General features: G+C 34.5%; 1 protein-coding gene across 1 annotated transcript in view; it reads right to left on the bottom strand.

The window, feature by feature from the left end:
- The window catches only part of ACAP2 (ArfGAP with coiled-coil, ankyrin repeat and PH domains 2), a 173,145-nt gene that overhangs the window by 19,155 nt on the left and 130,001 nt on the right, over positions 1-23,989 (bottom strand). Inside the window, exons 10-13 of the mRNA XM_010834416.1 lie at positions 18,279-18,391; positions 10,970-11,021; positions 9,619-9,719; positions 8,916-9,021 (exon numbers count right to left, since the gene is read on the bottom strand). Coding sequence (XP_010832718.1) covers positions 8,916-9,021; positions 9,619-9,719; positions 10,970-11,021; positions 18,279-18,391 — 372 coding nt within the window. The remainder of the gene's footprint in view (positions 1-8,915; positions 9,022-9,618; positions 9,720-10,969; positions 11,022-18,278; positions 18,392-23,989) is intronic.

Below are 23,989 nucleotides of genomic sequence, written 5' to 3'. Positions count from 1 at the left end.
CAATCTGAAGGCCTATTATGGGCCTAAGAAGGACACTGTTCTAAACACTGGGGGTTCAAGAATGAAAACATACAGGATCTGCCATCAATTGGCCTTTAGTCTTATACAGAAAAACACATTAATAAAAAATAACTTGACACAATGATTGTATGTACAAGATAAAAGGCAAAGAGAAAGAGGAACAGGAATTTAGCATGCAGGATGAGAGACAGAGAGAGTATGCATGAGACTATTAAGACTCAAGAAGAAAATAAATACTATTTTATACCAAGTTTTTCCAAGGTATTCAATGAACTGCAAGCAAGTTGTTTCAATTACTGCAGTGAATTACTGAAAATGGTATGGCCTTTTACTAAAGAACAGATCAACTGCATAATTATAATTACAGAGTGAACCAACAATATAACCCACAATGTCTAAAAGCTCATGAGAAACCAGGAGAAAAGCAAAAGGTGGCAGATAAGCAAAAAACTAACTTTTTAAGTGCCCAGCAAAGACTATACCAATAATGACCAAGTACAAAAACAGAGTTTGAGGATCCTATGCAAATAAATATATGGCCTAAAAAGTCTTTTGGTTTAAAAACATTTCAACTTTAATAAGCCAGTATTTTAGAACAGAATTCACACAAATATAATCTTGCCCTTCTTGAAAACTCGATACTGGATGCTTGGGGCTGGTGCTCTGGGACGACCCAGAGGGATGGTATGGGGAGGGAGGAGGGAGGAGGGTTCAGGATGGGGAACACATGTATACCTGTGGTGGATTCATTTTGATATATGGCAAAACCAATACAATATTGTAAAGTTAAAAAAAAAAATAGCCATTAAGTGTGGCTAGGCAAAGAAAGTGTGGGGATATGGAATTACAGAGAGGACTGAGCTGGGTGAGGAGCATACCCTCAGATGAGAGTGACCCCATGCAGGTTGCTGGTTCCCAAGCAGGGGAAGAAGGATTTCTGCATAGGGAGACAGTCCAACAAAGGAAACGAGAGCCTGAAGACAGAGAGGAACCACCAAGTGGTAGCACCACCTGGTGTGAGGTGTTAGTCTGGCAGGTGGGAAATGGCAGCAGAGCAAGCATACTGGTCACAGCAGGGGGACTGAGCATATGAGCAAAGCTGCTAACAATAAAGGAAGTCAGATTTCTTACTTCAGAGAAAGGAGTTATTTATATGAAAAGGGAGAAAGTTAGAACAAACCCTGTTGTATTACATTAGGACTGGAGATGACAATAGGTGCCCTAATGGTTTTAATATAAATAGATTTATAAAGCGGTAAAGATGTAAAATAATATATACACATGTATATTCCTTTATTTTGCTTTCTAAAAACTGTTCTCTACCCAAAAGAACTAGTGTACTTTGAAGAAATTGCTGATTTCAAGGCTGGTGCAGAGAAAGTACAAAAAGATGAACTCAGGACATCTCATCATGCTAGAAGGTAGGGAAGAACTTCAAGATTGTTGGGGAAATGTCAAAAGGATACAGAATCCAGGGCTGCACTAGAGAAACGAGTCAATCTGAGCAACAAAACAAATAATGATAGTAATGAATCATAATACATTGATTAAAACAGGGTTGTATCCTCATATAATTAAATTTAAAAATTAAAGTTTGAATAGGAAAGAATATTTACATAGTCTCAAAGTACATACACCCAATACATACAAAATACTATTACAAAGACAGTATTTTCAGTAGAGATGTCTAGCATGCACTACCTTAATCAAGTGATCAAAGTTAACATCACCAAAAATGGGACAAATCAAAATCTCAGGCCACCTGAGAAGATGCAGTGACAAGAACACAGCATAATTTATATAATACTCCTACCAACAATGCACAACTTTGTAAGTAAACATTTCAACAATGGGGGATATTCTATAAAAGTTGCAATCTTCGATACAATCAAGGTCAAGAAGGTCCAAGTAAAATTGAGGGACTATTACCAAAACTGAAGGAAACTGAAGAATCATGACAACTAAAAGAAACCTGTGCTTCTAGACTAGATCTTTTTGCTGTAAAGAACACTACTGGGACAACTATTAAAACTTGACATTTGAGAATTAAATGGTAGTACTGTACCAATGCTCATTTCTTGATTATGATTATACAGGAGAAATGTCCTAGTTGTGAGAAGAACTCACTAAACTAATAATGGGTGGTATACCATATGTTAGCTGCTTACTCTGAAATAGTTCAGGGGAAAAATAATTTGCATTACTTGGAACCTCTCTGTAAGTTACAGATTACTTTAAATTTTAAAAAAAGAAATAAAACCTATGTTACTAAAACATATTTGATAATGTGAATTAGCTTGTAAGCAATTACACAGAAAAAGGATGTCAATGCACAAATCACGCTGGTTCACTCTCAGTATTCCTCTAATGCTTTTGCACCAAATTAGAGAAGCTGAAAGCAAAGTACGGTAACACAGAACCTGGGCTGGACACCTCAAGGAATACAGGACTGCAAATGACACCCACCCTTCACTCTCCTTGACTCATTTTGGCCACGTGCTATGACTTGAAAGTGTTTACTACACCATTCTCTCTGATATTTATGCGTTCTGCACATGTCACCAAAGCCTCAGCCCTTCTGTACCCTTCCTTTAAGCTATCTTCACCAATTTTTAAAGGTAAGCCCTACCTGTCCTCTATACTATAGTGTTTATTTATTAGGAATTCAACTGTGCTAATATTTTTATTGAGATTTTAAAGTTCCTAAAATTATTCAAGTTACAAACTTAGGTAGATTTTAGGTTGGCCCTATCTCTATTTTTCCTGTAATCCCTACTATTCCTGGTGTACAATTCTGCTAACACAGGCATTTCAGCAATCCACGAGCTTCCTCATCAATATGATCTGGATACACATCTAAATTTGTTCCTTCTCACAACTCCGCTAAAAACTAGAGAAATTTTTCAAGGCATCACATGAGTCCTTATTGGACAAAGGTGTGATAATTTGAATGTGAAAAAAGAGTAATTACCACAATTAATTGGGACCCATTATGTTTTTAAAAATCCGGGAGTTTATAATGATATCCCCCATAACATTTATCTGTCCCCACTTCAGGTAGCTAATAAATCAACCAAATGTGGTAATTAAAAGCAAAAATTTAAGCATCTCTTATTAAACTAACTAAATAGCTCCACTGATAAAGAAAACCTGTATTTCACATAAGAATGCAAGTTAATAAATGGATATGGGAAAAGAATTAGAAAATCATCATTTCGCAATTCCCAATACAATTACAAACTCAGCTACAAAACTAGTAAATGAATGGTTGATGGGGACGAGACTTTATAGGGTTAAAGTAAGACAAAGTAGATTTGTTATACAAAGCAATGAAGTATTAATAGACTGGGAACAAGAAAGGAAATGCACCATGACAATGAAGGGATCACACTGGCCTCTCCCTAATCCACCATGTCTGCTTTATCTTCACCAAGAAGATTTTAGCATTAGCAATGGTTGGGTAACAATATTGTATTTCTCTCATTGTAACACGAAGTATACACATCACCTATGTTGTAGTCTATGACAAGGAATTCTGGAACAGAAAGTCTAACCTTTTCAGCAAGTCATTGTCATGGAAAAAAAAAAAGGAACTATTCTAGATTGAAAGACAAGGAACACTGGACTAGATGCTATGCCCAGTCACAAAAAAGATCCTACTTTGTAAAACAGGTTGTAAAAGACATTTTTAGGATAACTGGAGACATCTGAAGTGAGTTACAGACGATATTCAGAAATTACTATTTAGTGTGGAATGACATGATACCTGTAATCTACTTTAGAAACTTTCCCATTTTATTGTTTTCCTCTATTTCTTTGCATTGATCACTGAGGAAGGCTTTCTTCTCTCTCCTTGCTATTCTTTGGAACTCTGCATTCAAGTGGGTATATCTTTCCTTTTCTCCTCTGCTTTTCACTTCTCTTCTTTTCACAGCTATTTCTAAGGCCTCCTCAGACAGCCATTTCACTTTTTTTAATTTCTTTTCCTTGGGGATGGTCTTGATTCCTGTCTCCTGTACAATGTCACGAACCTCCGTCCATAGTTCATCAGACACTCTGTCTATCAGATCTGTATAGTCATAAGGGATTTGATTTAGGTCATACCTGAATGGTCTAGTGGTTTTCCCTACTTTCTTCAATTTCAGTCTGAATTTGGCAATAAGGACTTCATGGTCTGAGCCACAGTCAGCTCCCAGTCTTATTTTTGCTGACTATATAGAGCTTCTCCATCTTTGGCTGCAAAGAATATAATCAATCTGATTTCGGTGTTGACCATCTGGTGATGTCCATGTGTAGAGTCTTCTCTTGTTTTGTTAGAAGATGGTGTTTGCTATGACCAGTGCATTCTCTTGGCAAAACTCTATTAGGCTTTGCCTGCTTCATTCTGTACTCCAAGGCCAAATTTGCCTGTTACTCGTTTCTTGAATTCCTACTTTTGCATTCCAGTTCCCTATAAAGAAAAGGACATCTTTTGGGGGTGTTAGTTCTAGAAGGTCTTGTAGGCCTTCAGAGAACTGTTCAGCTTCTTCAGCATTACTGGTTGGGGCATAGACTTGGATTACAGCGATACTGAATGGTTTGCCTTGGAAACGAACAGAGATCATTCTGTCATTTTTGAGACTGCATCCAAGTACTGCATTTCAGACTCTTTTGTTGACTATGATGGCTACTCCATTTCTTCTAAGGGATTCCTGCCCGCAGTAGTAGATATAATGGTCATCTGAGTTAAATTCACCCATTCCAGTCCATTTTAGTTCGCTGATTCCTAGAATGTCGATGTTCACTCATGCCATCTCCTGTTTGACCACTTCTAATTTGCCTTGATTCATGGACCTAACATTCTAGGTTCCTATGCAATATTGCTCTTTACAGCATCTGACCTTGCTTCTATCACCAGTCCTATCCACAACTGGGTGTTGTTTTAGCTTTGGCTCCATCCCTTCATTCTTTCTGTAGTTATTTCTCCATGGATCTCCAGTAGCATATTGGAGTGGCACCAGTGGCACCTACTGACCTGGGGAGTTCATCTTTCAGTGTCCTATCTTTTTGCCTTTTCATACTGTTCATGGGGTTCTCAAGGCAAGAATACTGAAGTGGTTTGCCATTCCCTTCTCCAGTGGACCATGTTCTGTCAGCCTTCCTCAGTGGTCAATGCAAAGAAATAGAGGAAAATAACAGAATGGGAAAGACTAGAGATCTCTTCAAGAAAATTAAAGATACCAGAGGAACATTTCATGCAAAGATGGGCTCAATAAAGGACAGAAACGGTAGGGACCTAAAGGAAGCAGAAGATATTAAGAAGAGGTGGCAAGAACACACAAAAGAACTGTACAAAAAAGGACTTCATGACCCAGATAATCATGATGATGTGATCACTCACCTAGAGCCAGACATCCTGGAATGTGAAGTCAAGTGATGCTTAGGAAGCATCACTACGAACAAAGCTAGCAGAGGTGATGGAATTCCAGTGGAGCTATTTCAAATCCTGAAAGATGATGCTGTGAAAGTGCTGCACTCTATATGCCAGCAAATCTGGAAAACTCAGCAGTGGCCACAAGACTGGAAAAGGTCAGTTTTCATTCCAATCCCAAAGAAAGGCAATGCCAAAGAATGTTAAAACTACTGCACAACTGCACTCATCTCACACACTATAAAGTAATGCTTAAAATTCTCCAAGCCAGGCTTCAGCAATACGTGAACCAGAAGTTCAAGCTGGTTTTAGAAAAGGCAGAAGAACCACCAGAGATCAAATTGCCAACATCTGCTGTCTCATCAAAAAATCAAGAGAGTTCCAGAAAAACATCTATTTCTGCTTTACTGACTATGGCCAAAGCCTTTGACTCTGTGGATCACCATAAACTGTGGAAAATTCTTCAAGAGATGGGAAGACCAGACCACCTGACCTGCCTCTTGAGAAACCTATATGCAGGTCAGGAAGCAACAGATAGAACTGGACATGGAACAACAGACTGGTTCCAAATAGGAAAAGAAGTACGTCAAGGCTGTATATTGTCACCCTGCTTATTTAACTTATATGCAGAGTACATCATGAGAAACGCTGGGCTGGAAGAAGCACAAGCTGGAATCAAGACTGCAGGGAGAAATATCAATAACCTCAGATATGCAGATGACACCACCCTTATGGCAGGAAGTGAAGAGGAACTAAAAACCCTCTTGATGAAAGTGAAAGTGGAGAGTGAAAAAGTTGGCTTAAAGCTCAATATTCAGAAAACTAAGATCATGGCATCTGGTCCAATCACTTCATGGCAAATAGATGAGGAAACAGGGGAAACAGTGGCAGACCTTACTTCTGGGGGCTCCAAAATCACTGCAGATGGTGACTGTAGCCATGAAATTAAAAGACGCTTACTCCTTGGAAGGAAAGTTATGACCAACCCAGACAGCATATTGGAGAAGGCAATGGCAACCCACTCCAGTACTCTTGCCTGGAAAATCCCATGGACGGAGGAGCCTGGTGGGCTGCAGTCCATGGGGTCGCTAGGATTCAGACACGACTGAGCGACTTCACTTTCACTTTCATGCATTGGAGAAGGAAATGGCAACCCACTCCAGTGTTCTTGCCTGGAGAATGACAGGGACGGGGGAGCTTGGTGGTCTGCCATCTCTGGGGTTGCACAGAGTCGGACACAACTGAAGCGACTTAGCAGCAGCAGACAGCATATTAAAAAGCAGAGACATTACTTTGCCAACAAAGATCCGTCTAGTCAAGGCTATGGTTTTTCCAGTGGTCATGTATGGATGTGAGAGTTGGACCATTAGGAAAGCTGAGCACCAAAGAATTGATGCTTTTGAACTGTGGTGTTGGAGAAGACTCTTGAGAGTCCCTTGGACTGCAAGGAGATCCAACCAGTCCATCCTAAAGGAGATCAGTCCTAGGTGTTCATTGGAGGGACTGATGCTAAAGCTGAAACTCCAATACTTTGGCACCTGATGCAAAGAGCTGACTCTTTTGGAAAGACCCTGTTGCTGGGAAAGATTGAGGGCAGGAGGAGAAGGGGATGACAGAGGATAAGATGGTTGGATGGAGAAATCACCGAATCAATGGACTTGGGTTTGGGTGGACTCCGGGAGTTGGTCATGAACAGGGAGGCCTGGCGCGCTGCTATTCATGGGGTCGCAAAGAGTCAGACATGACTAAGTGACTGAACTGAAATGAACTTAAGAAACTCATGGTTTTTTAATTTAAAAAAACAAAAAACATTTATCCATAAGAATATGGATAACAGAAAAGAAAATAAGGGCAGCAAAATTCGGGGAGCTGCAAAGTGGCTGGATGAATTGTAACAGAGTAGACCAAGGCAAAATCTAAGGAAATTTTAAGAAAAATCTAAGAGTTCATCAATTTACATCACATAAAAGACAAAAGGCTCAAGGATTTGTACCAGTTAATCTTGGAAGTGGGGATGAAAATAGGAGAAATTATTAAGAAAAAGTTAGATCAGAGGTCCCCTCCCAAATGCTGCCATTAGTGAACTGTTCTCTACAAAGACATACAAATGGCAAGAGGTTCATTCACTGAGAAAGAAAACAGAAAGTTACTAGATGGCATTTACCTAAAAGGAGGTAAGCACAGGATTAAATGAACGTATATATAACTGAATGCTGGGTTCCCCAGGAATTAACTCCCAGCCAGTCCTTTACCTCTACACAGGAGAACAGTGAGTCTTCTCTGGGGAATCTTAGCTGAAAAGATTCCAAAGATCCTAACTCGAATTGTTCCTCAACAAATGGTCCACACTTTAGTGAACCTCACCGTCAACAAAGTCCTATGTTCTTACAGCAAATGCAACCAGGCACAGATAACAAGATAGCCAAGGAAAGCCCCTAATAAAATGGTTCTCAACACTGCTTGAACAGAGAAATCACTTATTAGTAGAAAGCTTTTAAAAATATTGATGCCTGGGCCCCAACTCCAATCAACTGTTCTGGGGTGGTACCTAAGCACTGGGATTTTTTAAAACTTCCTGTATTATTATACTGTGCAGTCACAATTAAGAAACACAAATCTAATACTGCATGCATGAAAAAAGAACAGGTTTATGTATATAAACATTCAGTAAACAAAAAGAAACTCTTCAAAACTAAATATGCACTAGCACAACTGGAATATTCAATAGAAGGTTTGGAAGACTAACTGGTAAAATCTACCAGATTGCAGAGCCAAAAAAAAAAAAACACACATACACACAAAAAAGAAATCATAAGACCAGTCCAAAAATTTCAGAAAAAGAAAACAAAGAAATTGGAGAGGAGGAATATTAAAGATTGGTGACAAGAAAGACTCCAACAGCAACTCTGGAAACAAGAAAACACTGCCATTAAAATTCTTAAGAATAATCACTACCAACCTAAAAATTCCACACTTAACCAAACTAAAAATGTGAGGATAGAATAAAGACATTTTTCATTTCTTAGGACTCACTCATGGCCTTGCTCAAAAGAGTCTGTAAACTTACTGGGTAGCTAACACCAGACTACAACGCCAGACTCTATATTCAGCTTATCTTCTCCAGGGAGATTTCAACTAAAAAATATGAGCTTTCCTTTTTTTTTGCTTTTCACCCAGTTTTAGTGTTTACCTTTCACATTCACTGTTTTATTAGATTAATAAAATATTTGAGGAAAAATACTTGCATCAGAATACCTGAGACACATATTCAAATACTGGATTAAACATACACTGAAATATTGGAATTAAAAGAAAAGTCAAGAGAAATAAACAAGAAACTAAATGTATAATTTAAAAATCAAACCCATTTCAATACAAAAAAATCATCCTCCATAAAAAAAGAATGTTATAATCATGCAATGTTGCAATTAAAATTAAAAACTTTGGCAAAATATCACTTTGTACTGCAGTACTGTTTACTAACCTCTGATTCATCACCCTTCTCTCTGTAAGCAGTAGCAATACTGGTCTGAACAGCCTTAATCCATGCCTGGCGCAGCTTTTCAGAATCCGCCTGAAGCATACAACTTCTAAAAGGAAATAACATTGTTTTCTCAGACACTAAATTAACCCAAAAAATAAGGTTTATTTTTTATTAACTTTGCTATATAATAATTTTCTAATAAAAAATACTGTGTTGAAAGGTTTTATTTCACTAAATTTAGGTTGTATGTTCATAAAGAAATCAAGAAGTCAATGAAATAAATTATCTATTGAAAACAAATCACCTATTCTGTGTACTAAAAAAACAAACTTTAAATTTGCCACATAAAATAACATTAATATTTTTCATTGGGTAGACATATGAAATAATAAGTTATCAAAGAAATTTACCTGATATATGACTTCAGCTCATTACCATGACAGTTAAAATGTTTCCATATAGCCATAGTAATCATCAGAATTTAAGGACTATGCTACTGCGTAAAAGTTACATAAATATCTGACTTGTTGTAACCATTAATATGTGTGTAATCATTCATAATTCAAATTTAATTTGAGAACACTTTTTTCCCCTTTAGCTCTTACAGTCACAACTGTAACAAATCTTTCTGTATTCTGCAAAGTTCTTTAAGACAAGCTGTAGAAACACAAAAACAACTCTCAAATTCTTTGGAACCGCTCACTTTGTTGGAGAGACCACCTCAAAGCAGAATCGCCGTTCTATGTCCTCACAGTGTTTCACTGTGCAGAGCCTGAGGTCCTCCACCACCACAGTGGGGTTATCCTACAACAAGGAAACAAACTCCCATATTTATCAACCTAGGCTTTAAATGTCACTACCTATGAAAACATACTAAAAACAGTACTTGAAATAAATGGTCTAATTTTAAAGGTTTATATTTATCTTATTTTAGATCAGAAATAGGAGTTATCAATATAGATATAACTAATTCCGTACAAAGGTAATTATGTCCTGTTAATTTTATCTGCCTCATAAAATTGCTATATAAGAATTCAATGAAATAGTTCATATAAACTTAGTCCAACACTTCATAGTTAATTAGCAGGTGCTCAATAAATGTTAGCTTCCTGTTAATTTTCTTCCATTTTCTTTCAAATCGATTTTTCTCCTGATCCCCTCACATATAATAAAAGCCACTCTCCTCCAAAAAAGAAGCCTTTCATGAGTCTAGTTTTAATAACTGAAAGAAAAATAAAAAGCTTATACATGCTTCTTAAAATATCTAAGAAAATGAGAATTTTTAAAATCATTTTTTAGTACTTAATAAAAATAAAAACTCAAAACCAAGCTTATCTGGGTAGAAAAAAACATAAACTGAATAGTTAAAGAATTTGTATGGAATAAACCTGCTACCATTGAACCTAGCAAGTAAAATCTCACATTGTGTCATCTCAAGAGCAAAGTAGGTGGGTATTTGAAATTTACAGCTGAACATATTATTCATAAAGGTTAATTAGGTAAAAATCAAATCATTAACTAATAGTTCTTTTCTCTAATTATCTTTAACATTATCAAATCACATATAATCTCATCATACCTTTCCATTAAATGAAAATACCTCACTCAAAATCAGGCTCAAGAAAACAAAAACATAAAAATAATATTAACAAATTTAGAAGTTTCTATTTAAATTAATTCAAGCTTATATTTTAATGTAATTGTTAACCCTTCTCTATTATCACTTTTGGCCCTAAAGTGATATTTCTTAAACACAACCTTTCCTTTAGCACCAAAACAGTATTAGGGAATTCCTGTCTCACAAATGGACAAAGAAGCATGTGAAGAAATAAAAGTAGTAATCCTGAAATACAGAACAATCCATCTCAAAGATAGGAATTAAGAATTCAGGGAACAATACTGATACTTTCCACTCCTGAGTCCTTTTATACATATCCAAACATAAAACAAATGATAATTTTGCACACATACATATTTATGAACTTGCTATACCAATAAAAACTGAAGTGGAGGATTCAATGGGTTTTCACTTAATTACTTAATAAAACACCTACCTTAAACTTTTTCTGGTAAACCAACTGATTATTCTGTATTGAAAACCAGCGTCTAAATAAATATAAAACAGATTACATTTTCACAAACATAATTTATTTCAGTTGTTGTCAGAAACAAAATATTTGAGAAAGTACTAGAAAATCAGTTTATAGTAATTAAGTTTTTAGAAGAGCATTGTTTTATTTTGCTTCATATAAACTGATGTCAATGAGATAATTACTGAAACTAAAATTTTCAGGCAATTTTAAAACCACAGAATAAGAAAATAAAACTACCATATTTTTTATTCATTTTTATGTCAGAAATTTATACCCTAACAAAAGTTGTTATACTTTGTGCCATTACCAATAATAATTTTTTAAAAATTAAAAATTTAGCTTTGTGAGCATCCCCAAAAATAACTAAAGCTTTCCCCCAAAATAATTTGCTTGTTATAAAGTAGAAATAAATTTATATTATAAATAAGACTATTTATTTGTATACAATAAAAGACTGAAACAAATGGTGCTTTGTTTTCAACCTTTCTGCACCCCATTCAACAAGCATTTGATCTGTAAAGCAAACATCCTTTTAGAAATGATATCAAATAGGAGATTGTCGCCAATTCACTTGGCCTTACTTTCATATAAAATACTTCTTAGCAGAAAAGTCAAAGTTATTACTAAAAATGAGTCACCCAATTATTTATATTGTTCTGCTCATTACTGTAAATTAATTGGCATTTTACTTGCAATCTTCTTTAGAAGAAAAAACTAACCTGTGTATGGCATATTTACTAATTCTAATTTATTAAAACAATAAAAGACCTGAAGACTCAAAAAAAAAAAAAAAATCACAGCCAAAAGCCATTCATAAAAGGAAGCAAAAATTCTCATCAAGCATGAAAGGTAAAACAATATTTGAGTCATTATTTTAAAATTAGTTACATGTGAGATGATTTCTATTGTAAACATTAGTTATTAATCTATTAGCAGATAGAGATTCTACCTTTTCATTGATACTAATACAAAGCACTAAAAATTGTATTTAGACATGTTTAGAACTTCTATTTCAAAAAATTTAAGTTAATTCTCCAAGGCTGAGAAAATGATTAGATGCTTTTCTATTTTTAAGCTAGACAGATTGTTAGGTTTTCTTGCTATTTAAAAAGGCATTCACCTTTACCATTAAAATACAGATCTGTTAAACAAGCATCTAGGTAAAAACCAAGTAGGTTGCCTCTAAACGCAAATCATCAAGAGATGGGCTAGAAAAGGAAGAACTTCTGGGTCTCTTTGTTCTGGGACACATGGTTGGTTAGAAATGTTAAAGGAAATACCTCCAAACAAACAAAATGGTGCAGCCCTGCCACATGGGATGACATGCAATGGAAACAATCTCTGATGTTGATTAAAGTATTAATTAAAAAATCATTTGAAATAAACTATATTAATAAAAATTCTTACGTTTTATATATAGTAATACTATATAATTTGATGAAAAACTACGAAGAATTTCACTGAACAATGGAAAAACATCCAGGTAAACTTTTCATGCTTCTGAGGTCATCAGAAAGTAAATTTCTTTTGACCTGCTGAATCTTAGAATAATAGCCTCTAAACATAAAAACAAAATACTAGATAAAAACTTATGGTTTTTATGTTAGATTCTGTTTGATTATTAACTTTATAGATCATTTATATTTCTGAAACTTAGTTCCCCTGCCATTTATCTGCTTATGAGGAACTTTCTCACATCACCAATTTTTGTTTATATTATAAATTCAAGACACTTTGAATTCATCTTAATTTGATATTTCCTAAGTGAAAAAAATCACAACTATCCCGGGTAGAAAAAAATTTTAATTGCCAAACTCAGTATGTCTTATGGTACTATCTCCCCTCCTCTACCATTAAAAAAAAAAAGCTAACTATACTCATTTATATTGATCAAGACTTTAATCAGGTGAGCAAAATAAAATATAATCTTTGCTCCTATAGAATAACTCTAGTTATTATTAAGACCTCCAATAAAGGGAAAAATATTCACAATCTACAGGATATGGAAAAATATTTAATATTTCAAGCTCACGCCACTTGCAATTTGAAGATACTTTAAAAGGTAATTAAATAATAAAAAAGACATATGTTGGAAAGCATTATGCTGACAACTATACTATATTCTACAAGATTCATAAACTGACCAAAAAGCCAAAATATAAGTATTCAAAAGCGAAATTTTTTTGGTTTTAAGAAAACTAAGACACCAATTTATATCTATCTCAAATTGAGACACCTCAATAAAAATTTTAGACCAAAATTATACATTCATAAACAAATATTAGTTTTTAAATATCAATGAGAGCTTCTATATGACAAAATTGGGGAGGGAATACATCAAAAAATAAATCAAGTATCTTTTATAATTTTTGAACACTAGTCCCAGGACTTACTTAAAATCAAGAACATGGGTAAAAGCAAAACTTTTAAATCTTTATCACTCTTTATCTTTAAAAGTAGAAGCTTTATCACTAAAATCATACAAATGATAGGTTCATGTGCAGATTCATATAGGTGCCAAATAGTGAACATTTAATAACATTGAAAGCTTGAATATATATATGTTCCTTTATTTAAAATTCAATTTAATTTTCACAAGGAAAAAGACCAAAGTGGTAAAACAAACAAAAAAGCTAGGAATTGGCAATGTTTCCTTTAAACATAATTAATAAGGTGATTACCAAAGAGACTAATACCTAATTACCATTTCAAAAATTTAAAAAGCATTTACTAGCTCATTTCCCCTAAAATATACATACCTACGTGTGTGTGTGTACACATACACTCATATATACATACTCGTAGTACTTGTATTACTGAAGTTATGTCTTCTTTGGACAACTATTTACACATCAAATGTTCCTTTCCAGATTAAAACAAATTGAGGATGTAAGCAATGAAAAGGTATAATTCTGTTCCTCAAATAAGATATTTACATTTTCTTCTCAGTTTAAAACATAAAGAGACTTTATATCCATTGCAAGTAATCCAACTGAAATGCAGGTTAATTACGAGCTTTCTCGTGCCAAAGAGGAAGTTGGAGTAAGGCAGGGGTGAGGGGAAGGAAGCCATTTGGTACCTGATATGATCGGGCTTTTTCCTGTCATGTGAAAAAATGGGGCAGGATTAAAACATAAGGGAAAGGTGGTAAAAGAATGAAAACGCAAATGTGCAAAATAAGCAAAGGACTAGCATGATATGAAAATAAAGCAAGAATTAAAGGAACCAGCTTAAGCTCATAACCTAACAAAAGAATCAAAAATATCTGTTGCATTTTGCTGATATTTTATATATATATAAATATGCATTTATACAACTAATTCCAACTCTTAGGAATCTGAAAGGCTAATATTTTACAAATATTCAAAATATTCTTCAAAGCATTATGGCAGAGAAAATTCTGTACAGTCTACGATTCTTGAGAATAGTCGCACACTCTACTATTATTGGGAGTTATCTACCTCTATGGTTTTAGCTCTAAAATACAAATAATACCTTTCTTCATCTTAAAAAATTAAAGGAAACAATCACTACAGCTATGTCTACATAAACCTGAAACAAATGAGAACATTTCAACATGAAAAGCTCCTCCCACCGGCTCACCCTCTTTTCATCAAATGACAGCAGACACTCTAAGGCCACATGTAAGTAGAGTTTATCTTTAATCTAAGTATACACTTCTTACTTGTATCTGTACTAGAAACAGAATACTTTGCTTTAAGATACTGTATAATGAATGCACTTTATGCTTTTAGCTACATTTTCCAGTTTAACAAAGACTGAGCATAGTGTTAATTATTCCACTTCCTTATTAGTTTTAACAGTTCAGTACTAAATACTGCTAATATTTAATTATTTTTATTGTTCCTTCATACTTTCTAAATTTATCATGAAAAGCAAAAGAGAAATATAGGTATTAATAATCCATCTAGCTCTGACTTGAGCTTGAAATGAAGTTGCGACACTGAGAAGATGGCCTGAAAAGACTATTTTATAGATATAACATCTTCAAAAAATATATATTACAGACATTAAAAAATCTTAAGAGACACTACAAATTAGAAATCTGAAACCAACCAGAAACAAGCTCAACAATTCACATAAGACATAAAATGTTTCACATCTTACACCATTTCATTCATACCACATAACAATACCATCTCTTTGGTTAAATTTCAGATTATAGAATGATGCTTTCAAAATATACTTAGATTTAATGAAATACAGCATCAGGTTTTAAAACTAACTGGAAATTCCTAGTCAAATTCACATTTCTCTCAGGAAGATCTTTTTTAAAAGCTGACTCTGAAATATGTGTGCTTCTATTCCATAAAGCTATAGACAATAGGAAATTTGTCAACACTGAAACCTCTCAGAGTGACTACAAGAAAGTATGTTTCCTAAAACTAATCCACAAACAATCTTTAAAAAAAAAAAAGTGGGCAGAAAAAAATCTGTACGCTTGAACAGTTGAATTCCTGAGTTTTTGTAGTTAAGGCACAAATATCACAAATACACAGTCTTTTATTCAGAGGGTAATAAAATATATTTAATTAAGCTGGAGAGAGAACTAACTAGACAAGTAGGAAAGAGTCTGAGATCATATATAGGTAAAAGGAAAATATCTGCAAATATTTCCTGAGACTAGATTTTTGGTAACCTCATACAAAAAAAAATTTAGATACATTCCAAATTTTTAAAATTGAAAAGCAGAAGGGAATTCTAAGTAACATTTAAGAGACTTCTCTTTCTTCTCCCTTTTATAGTTATTCACCTATAACCTATAAAATACTTAAGACTTTTGTTAAAAGGTTTTTGACTTCTGTCTTTGAAAAGAGTTTTATATGTTTATATGCTACATTACTTACAAGTCTGCTTTTAATTAGTGTTTTCATCAAAATAGTCTTTAAAGGTATATGAAAATGAATAACTTGCTATCTATAATTTATTCCTAATAATGCAAATGCATTAGGGAAGTTTTTAAAAATAGTTTTTAAACTATTTTTGTTGTTGTTTTTACCAAAGCTGTATCTTATCTTATGAAAATACAGATTGTTTGGAATTTTCATAGCAAGTTTCCTAAAACGCCAGGTTCTGAGCCTCAATTTTGTCACAAACCAAGTATGTGACCTTGAATGAGCAAACATGTCCCTGCACTTCCATCTTCTTTACTAAATATCAGGGTGTTAACTACAATCTATGATTTTAATCAATAACTGCTATCCTACCATATAGAAATGGCATCTCCTTTAAAAGGTGGCCTCATTTTCAAAGTTATTATCATTCTTACTTGGCAAATGATAGGTAACATATCTGCAATTGAGAATGTAATAGCTATTCTCTACTTAATTTTAATTATGGTTTAATGTCTATGCCAATTAATAAAATTCATGAAACATATAAGAACAAAAAGATACATGCCTGAATCAATTAATTTTCTTCTGTTGTCCTAAATGGGAATGTAATTTTCCACGAAATTTGTGGGAAAATGTGCTTCATTTTGAAGTCTGTGAGCATTTCTGATTAAGAGTACTCCATGGAAGTTCATTTAATTTCTTCTTAACACAATGGTATGGTTTTTATAGATTTATTGTATTTTCACTGTGTTAAATTTTAAGAAGGTTGTTTTGAAATCTGAAGGTTAAAATTCAATTCTAACATTACACCTCATGAAATTGTACTGGTTGAAAACTCTTTATTAAAAAAATTTGACAATCACACTATTTCTTCTATTAATTTCCTACTGTGGCCAGGGAAATTTGCCAGGAAAGGCTTAAAAGATTACTGGCTTAATTTTTACAGTTTAGAAAACAAAATTTCAATTTTACATTTTTACTTTACAATCGTTAAAACCTTCTTTCTTAATTAGGCCATCTGAGTAGATCCTCCTATATTCATGCATTACTTTTAAAGTCCTACATCACTCAAAGAAACTTAATATCAAATACAATCACCATTCTTTCCCATTTATATTCATTCTCAGGTAAAGAAAAATTACTTCAAATACAACACACCATGTCCCATTTAAACATCTGACAATATCAAATGATAAAGAGATACTCAATGACATTGACACTAAATTGATACAAATAACATTGATACAGTGATACTAAAATGACATTTGAAAATATCAGTAAATATTTTTTGTATATAACCTCATCACCAAGAACTCAAAATAAGTGCACTGAGAATCCGTGTCAGTATTTTGAATATTCAAGCATAATGGTTTTCAGTTAAATTAATAAAAATGTATACCAAATTAAACTTACCAAGAAAATTCTATTTATTTTGCTAATGTCCACTTTTTTAAAAAAGAAAACAATCTTCTCTATCATTAAGTGAATTCATATCCTGTTCAAGTAGCAAATAAAATATACACATTCAACCAATAATATAATAGTAATTAAATCAATCAACCAGAATCTGATACTATTCTCAAGTATTACAAAATAATTCTTTTTTTTCCACTAAGGAGTTATCCTTGAATAAAAGACTAATCACTGCTATTCAGAAAGATGATCCCGAGACAATCACTCTTTCCTTTTGCCTTCATGTCTGAAATGATTTCACTTTATTAATACATGAGAAATATAATAAAATATTTTACACATTCATTTTAAAGATATTTACTTGATCAACATTTATTTTTAAAAATCAGTTTAGAAAAAAATATTTTTCAGTAGGCATCAAGTTAACAAAAAAGGAGCACCAGCTACCACATACACTTCACATATAAAACTCATCCCATATTCTAAAAAGCCTGGTTAAAGTTATTGAACAGATCTAAAAACCAGGATCACCTCACTTAAAGATTCACAAGCCAAAATTAAGTAAATATGTACATAAACACACATATAAAGGAGGAACCCAAAAAAGGAAAAACAGCCCACTTGTCTTATTCACCCATTATACTCAATATATAACTTGCAATCAGATCTATTTCATAACAAATGTCAGAGGAAGCTCACATTTAAAAACTTATTAATTGTAGTAACCTAGTCATTACAAACCAAGCATTATAAAAATTCTCCTTGCTTCCCAATTTAAACTTTGCTTAAATTTTAGAATTTAGATTTGCTAGTGTTATTTTTCACTTGCTTCTTAAGGCCTTATTCCTAGAGGGGCAACTTATCTCCAATACACATAGTTCAGAAAAGTTACTAGGGACTGTGAATTTAGAGAATTATGAAGGAAAGAGTCACTAAACCATAGAGAAAGTCAGAAAACTGAGGATATGGAAAGAGCAAGACCAGTGTTTGAAATATATTACCTGTTCCAAGTTTTGAAGGCATTGCTGGCACGTTTGAACAGATAACCTTCCATAACAATGCCATTTGCAGCATCTACGTTATATTCTAGCTTAGAATCATCATTGGAGAAATCCTAAACAAAATAACACATTAAAAAGTTTGTATGGTTTTTACTGATTTCCCTAGACAAATCTATCCTAGAGAAACAGCTCAGACAGTAGAAAAGCATTGTATTAGGATAGTTAGATCAACAACATTCCTAAGTGGAGACCTAAATGTTCAGTAACAGAAGAATGCTTCAACATATTAACATATTGTAATTCAGTGGACTATTATGCAATAACACAAACGATTATACAGAATACACATTAAAAGAGAAAAGCAAATATAAAAATTTTATAAATTATATAACCTGGATAAATAAATTGTACACACTGTGATTAAAAGAACAAAATAATATGTATAAAAATAGACAAAGGGAACAACATGATATTCTATGCGTGTTGTTTTCATTTAATGTTTTCATTTAATCCCAATATTGATGTGTCTGCTAACAATTTTTTAAAGGAATATATGTATTTCTACTTGGGATTAGTTAAATCTACCGCTATTTTCTAAATATATTACTATTATGGTAGTTTTATATTGTTATAGTGTTATACTGTTTTTGGTAGAAACAATAACTCCACTATTTGGGGGTTCAAAAAAAGAAATACAAAAAGTTTATTTTTGCAAAGAAGAAGTACCACAGTGTGAAGTAAGCATTCCTAGCTCACTTTTTTATAAGGATTATAAAATCACTCATAGTCATCTTCAATCATCTAACCATTCTAGTTTTCACTTGAATGCAATTCAAACTTTCAGTTTTCCTCCAAGGAGCCACTAAATTTTAAAATCAGAAATTCTATATTTAAAATATTTCCTGGTGACTTTCCAAAGTAATTTCAACAAAACTGAAAAATCATTGTGATCTCCAAATTGAAAACTCTAAAAATCAGTTTTGAAACTTCAAAATTACTTCTGGACCAATAAGCAAAATTAGAATGCTATACTATTAGAGAGGAGTAGACTTCCATCTTGAGAAAGATTTTGGTAGAGACTGGATGACCATCTGCCAAGAATGTTGGAATGCAGGGGCTCTGCACTGGAGGAGAAGCAGAGTGATAATCACCTACTGCTGCTGCTGCTAAGTCACTTCAGTCGTGTCTGACTCTGTGCGACACCATAGACCGAAGCCCACCAGGCTCCCCCGTCCCTGGGATTCTCCATGCAAGAACACTGGAGTGGGTTGCCATTTCCTTCTCCAGTGCATGAAGGTGAAAAGTGAAAGTGAAGTCACTCAGTCGTGTCCGACTCTTAGTGACCCCATGGACTGCAGCCCACCAGGCTCCTTGGTCCATGGGATTTTCCAGGCAAGAGTACTGGAGTGGGGTGCCATTGCCTTCTCCGGATAATCACCTAAGAGCTTTCTAAATCTGAGAGTCCATGATGATGGGAAAAGGAGCTAGGCACATTTCAGAATTACACACAAACACTGTTGATATATCTCAAAACTTAATCGTGAAGGACATGATCATCCAAAATAATCAAATGAAATAATCTGTAAATGAACTGCTACATTTCTTTCTGCTTTTACTTTGGGGGAAAAAAATCAGGGAAATTTTAATTCCTTCATTTAAAATTTATTTGGAGCTATAATTTATTTAATTATGCTGACAAAATTAAATCAGCAATAGATATAATCGAGTTTGGCAACATTCCAAAGATTTCTTTGTAACATCAGTAGCTTGTCTTATCAGGAGAACTTGAAGCTTTGGTGCGGAGCCCAAGGAATATAAGTCAAGACAATGAAGGGACTCAAATGAGATTTTCCCTTTTGAAATTGCAAGCAAGACAAGAAGGACCACTATAAGCACTTTGATTCAGGATTATTTTGAAAGTCCTAGCCAGCAAGATAAACCAAAAGGAAAGGATTATTTGCAGACGATGTGACTGTACACATCCAAAAGAATTCAAAGGTATATTAGTGGTAGTAGTAAAGAGAGCTTAAAAAGACTATTACTGGTTTAAAAATCAACACACAAATATCAAATTTTATTCTAATAGACAACCAAAGTAAACAGTGAGAAAATATATTTTTAAAGGATAACATTTACAATAACATTTCCAATACAAGTATCTAGAAATACACCTACCAAAAGATAAAGAAAACGATGAAATTTTGTGAAGGATGTTTAAAAAAATGAATGAACAGAGAAATACTCAAGGCTCATGAACTGGAAGACATTTAAAATAAAGATATTAATTCTTCCCCAAATTCATTCACAGATCCAATGCAAAGCTATTTTTATGAAACCTGAAAAGCTGCTGTATTTATATGGAAATACAGAACGTTAGCAATTTACTTTTTAAGAAGGGAAGGTAGGAGGCTTTGCTTTGTCAGATTATCAAGATACGTTGTAAAGCTAAAATAATTAAGATAGCATGGTATTGGTATAATTAAGACAAAAAGACCAATGAAACAGAATAGAGTCTGAAACAGACCTCACATGTATGGAAATGTCCTACATAAAAGAGTATACAACACTGAGTAGTTGGGGAAAAACAAACTTTTTAATAACTGAATCTAGATCATTTAGCTGGAGAAGGCAATGGCACCCCACTCCAGCACTCTTGCCTGGAAAATCCCATGGATGGAGGAGCCTGGTGGGCCACAGTCCATGGGGTCGCTAAGAGTCAGACAAGACTCAGCGACTTCACTTTCACTTTTTACTTTCATGCATTGAAGAAGGAAATGGCAACCCACTCCAGTGTTCTTGCCTGGAGAATCCCAGGGACAGGGGAGCCTTGTGGGCTGCCGTCTATGGGGTCTCACGGAGTCGGACACGACTGAAGTGACTTAGCAGCAGCAGCAGCAGCAGCAAATCATTTAGCCACCAATGGGAAAATAAAAGGAAAGTGGATCTCTACCTCAAACTACGCACACACACACACAATCACAGACTGATTAAAGGCCTAGATATAAAAAGCAAAGCTTCCCAGGTGGTGCTAGTGGGAAGAAGAATCCTCCTGCCAAAGACGCAGACTCAAACCCTGGATTGTGAAGAGAGCATGAAAACCCACTGCAGTATTCTTGCCTGGAGATTCCCATGGACAGAAGCCTGGCAGGTTACAGTCCATAGAGTCTCAAAGAGTCAGACACAACTGAAGTGACCTAGCATGCATGCACAAACACAAGATTTTACAGGAGATACACTGTTGTGATCTTGGGTTGGGAAGGACACAAAAGGCACCTAACAGAAAAGATATTTTTAAAACTATGTGAAAATTTAAAATGTGTATACCCCAAAGTGGGACTAATGTCTAGAATATTTGAGGATACGATCAACAGTTAGTTAGACAACCTGGTGGAAAAATGGGAGAAAGACTAACAGACATTTAACAAGGAAGATATCCAAATGACCAATAAACATCAGAGAAGGTCATTAGTGACTAAAGCATAAATTAAAACCACAAGATGTCCATATCTACCCACCAAAATAGGCAAAAAATTGAAAACTCTCGCAATATGATGAGGTGGCAAGGAGCAATGGGAACTCTCACACAGTTCTGCTTACCAGGAACAGTATAACATTTTGAAAAATAACAGCATTATCTACTAACATGGAACATATACACACACATGCACATACGCTATGATCCAGCAATTTTATTCCTAGGTCTAAATCTATCAGAAATTCGTGCACATATCCAAAAGGCATGTACATGAATGTGCACTGCACCACTGTTTCTTCAACTGATTGATTTCAATTCCAAAAAGTCTAAATAATTACATTAGACATACTTTTCCTTGCTTTTTAGTTTGATTAGGTCTTATCCTTTTTTTACCTGTAATGCAGCCTTGGGTCAGCATTTAAGGGCAAAAAAAAAAGATTAAGTATTCATAATAAGCAAAAACAGCATTACTCTCTTTAAGGAAAACAATAACTGACCACTATTTAAAATCTAATTCATTAATCAGATTTAATAATCTACTACTCTTGGACATTCAGTATGACACTGACATACACTAGGGAAAGGTATTAAAAGATGCATAAGCCTGGTGGACACGACTGAACTGAACTCAACTGAATATTCATTAAATAATCCAGTTTAAACAAATAAACATGCTTCTAAATATCATGACCTCTCATTTCAATTAAAAATGATTGGTCCCAATTCTTAAAAATCTTTCCATAGTAATGTCATTAAAACAAGTTATCCAACCAAAAGTGATTCAACTTTAAACAAAATAAAACATGGAGGCAGTCTTACCTGACTATAACTAGAAGAAATAAATTAAACATTATCTGGTAAAATGTTTACCATTAAACATTACCAAAAAACATTATCATTTACCATTAAACATTTACCAAAAAACATTATCTTCCCCTTTTAAAAAAATGCTTCTCTTTGAGTATTAACAACACATCACCAAAAAAAATCTAACTTTTATTACTGATTTCACTTTCATTTTTTTTTTTTCACTGACATCTTCTATATTAGATCTAGTTTACTGGAATTTTAAATTCTAAATAAACCATAACAAAAGTTGATTTGACTGCTCGATACCAAGAGGATAGATTTCTTAAAGCAATACTAGATGACATCTTTTTTTTTTGTCTTTTTAGAGAGGTTGTGATGGCAGTCCCCCACTACCAAAATTTATGCAGTCATGTTTCCCACACTTGGGGAAATTGCAGGAGAGGGATGAAAAAGCCTCCCCTTGGGAAAACTACCCTCATAATCGTGGTATTGCTCTGCCAGGTAAGTACAGAAGACATCTTTTCACATATTTTTTACACACATTCAACCGCCGGTTCTATTCTTTTATTTTCAGATGACTACACATACAAAAAAAAACTACACTGACGACTGTATAAAATACCATTATACTGAGTTCCAGGTATATCATATTCAAAGCTTTTAGCACACAGAAATAAAACCTGGTTACATATTTAAATCTTTTTTTAATATTCATTTTTAAATACATATTTTTCAGATATTACTTTACCTAGGCTTAGGTAAGTTAACAAGAAATGCAAGTGAAATTTCAGCATTACTTGAGAGGGTAAGTGTTGCCTTAGAGTGACTGCAGCTGGAAATTCCTAGTAACACACACACACACACAGGTGCTTCGGTGTTCTTCAACTTCTGTTCACCTCCACCTACGCTCCACCAACCACTGCTACCTTCCATACACACATACACACACACACATTTTACAGGGGTTGGTGATATCTTGCGCGCATGCAGGCTAGGTCGCTTTAGTCATGTATGACTCTTTGCGTCCCTATGGACTGTAGCCTGCCAGGCTCCCCTGCCCCTGGAATTCTCCAGGCAAGAATACTAGAGTGGGTTGCCGTGCCCTCCTTCAGGGGATCTTTCTGACCCAGGGATCGAACCCACGTCTCTTGTGTCTCCTGCATTGGCAGGTGGGTTCTTTACCACTTGCTCCACCTGGGAAGCCCTGGTGATATCCTAGCTGAAACTATAAGCAGCATTTTAAACTCTAACTAAGGGCCTTCCTGGCACAGAGCGCGGGCGGCTGCGACGGCGCACAGAGGGCGGCCGAGATGAGCTACCCCACGTCCAAGGTCAGAAGCAGAAGCCGGGAGGACCCCATGACCAAAGGGCGGCGGCCAAGAGGAGTTACCCCACGTCCGAGGTCAGGGGCAACGGCCGAGAGTGC

Source organism: Bison bison, unplaced genomic scaffold (assembly GCF_000754665.1).
Source record: "Bison bison bison isolate TAMUID 2011002044 unplaced genomic scaffold, Bison_UMD1.0 scf7180017864032, whole genome shotgun sequence".
NCBI lineage: Eukaryota > Metazoa > Chordata > Mammalia > Artiodactyla > Bovidae > Bison > Bison bison.
This window is presented reverse-complemented; position numbering and strand designations above follow the sequence as displayed.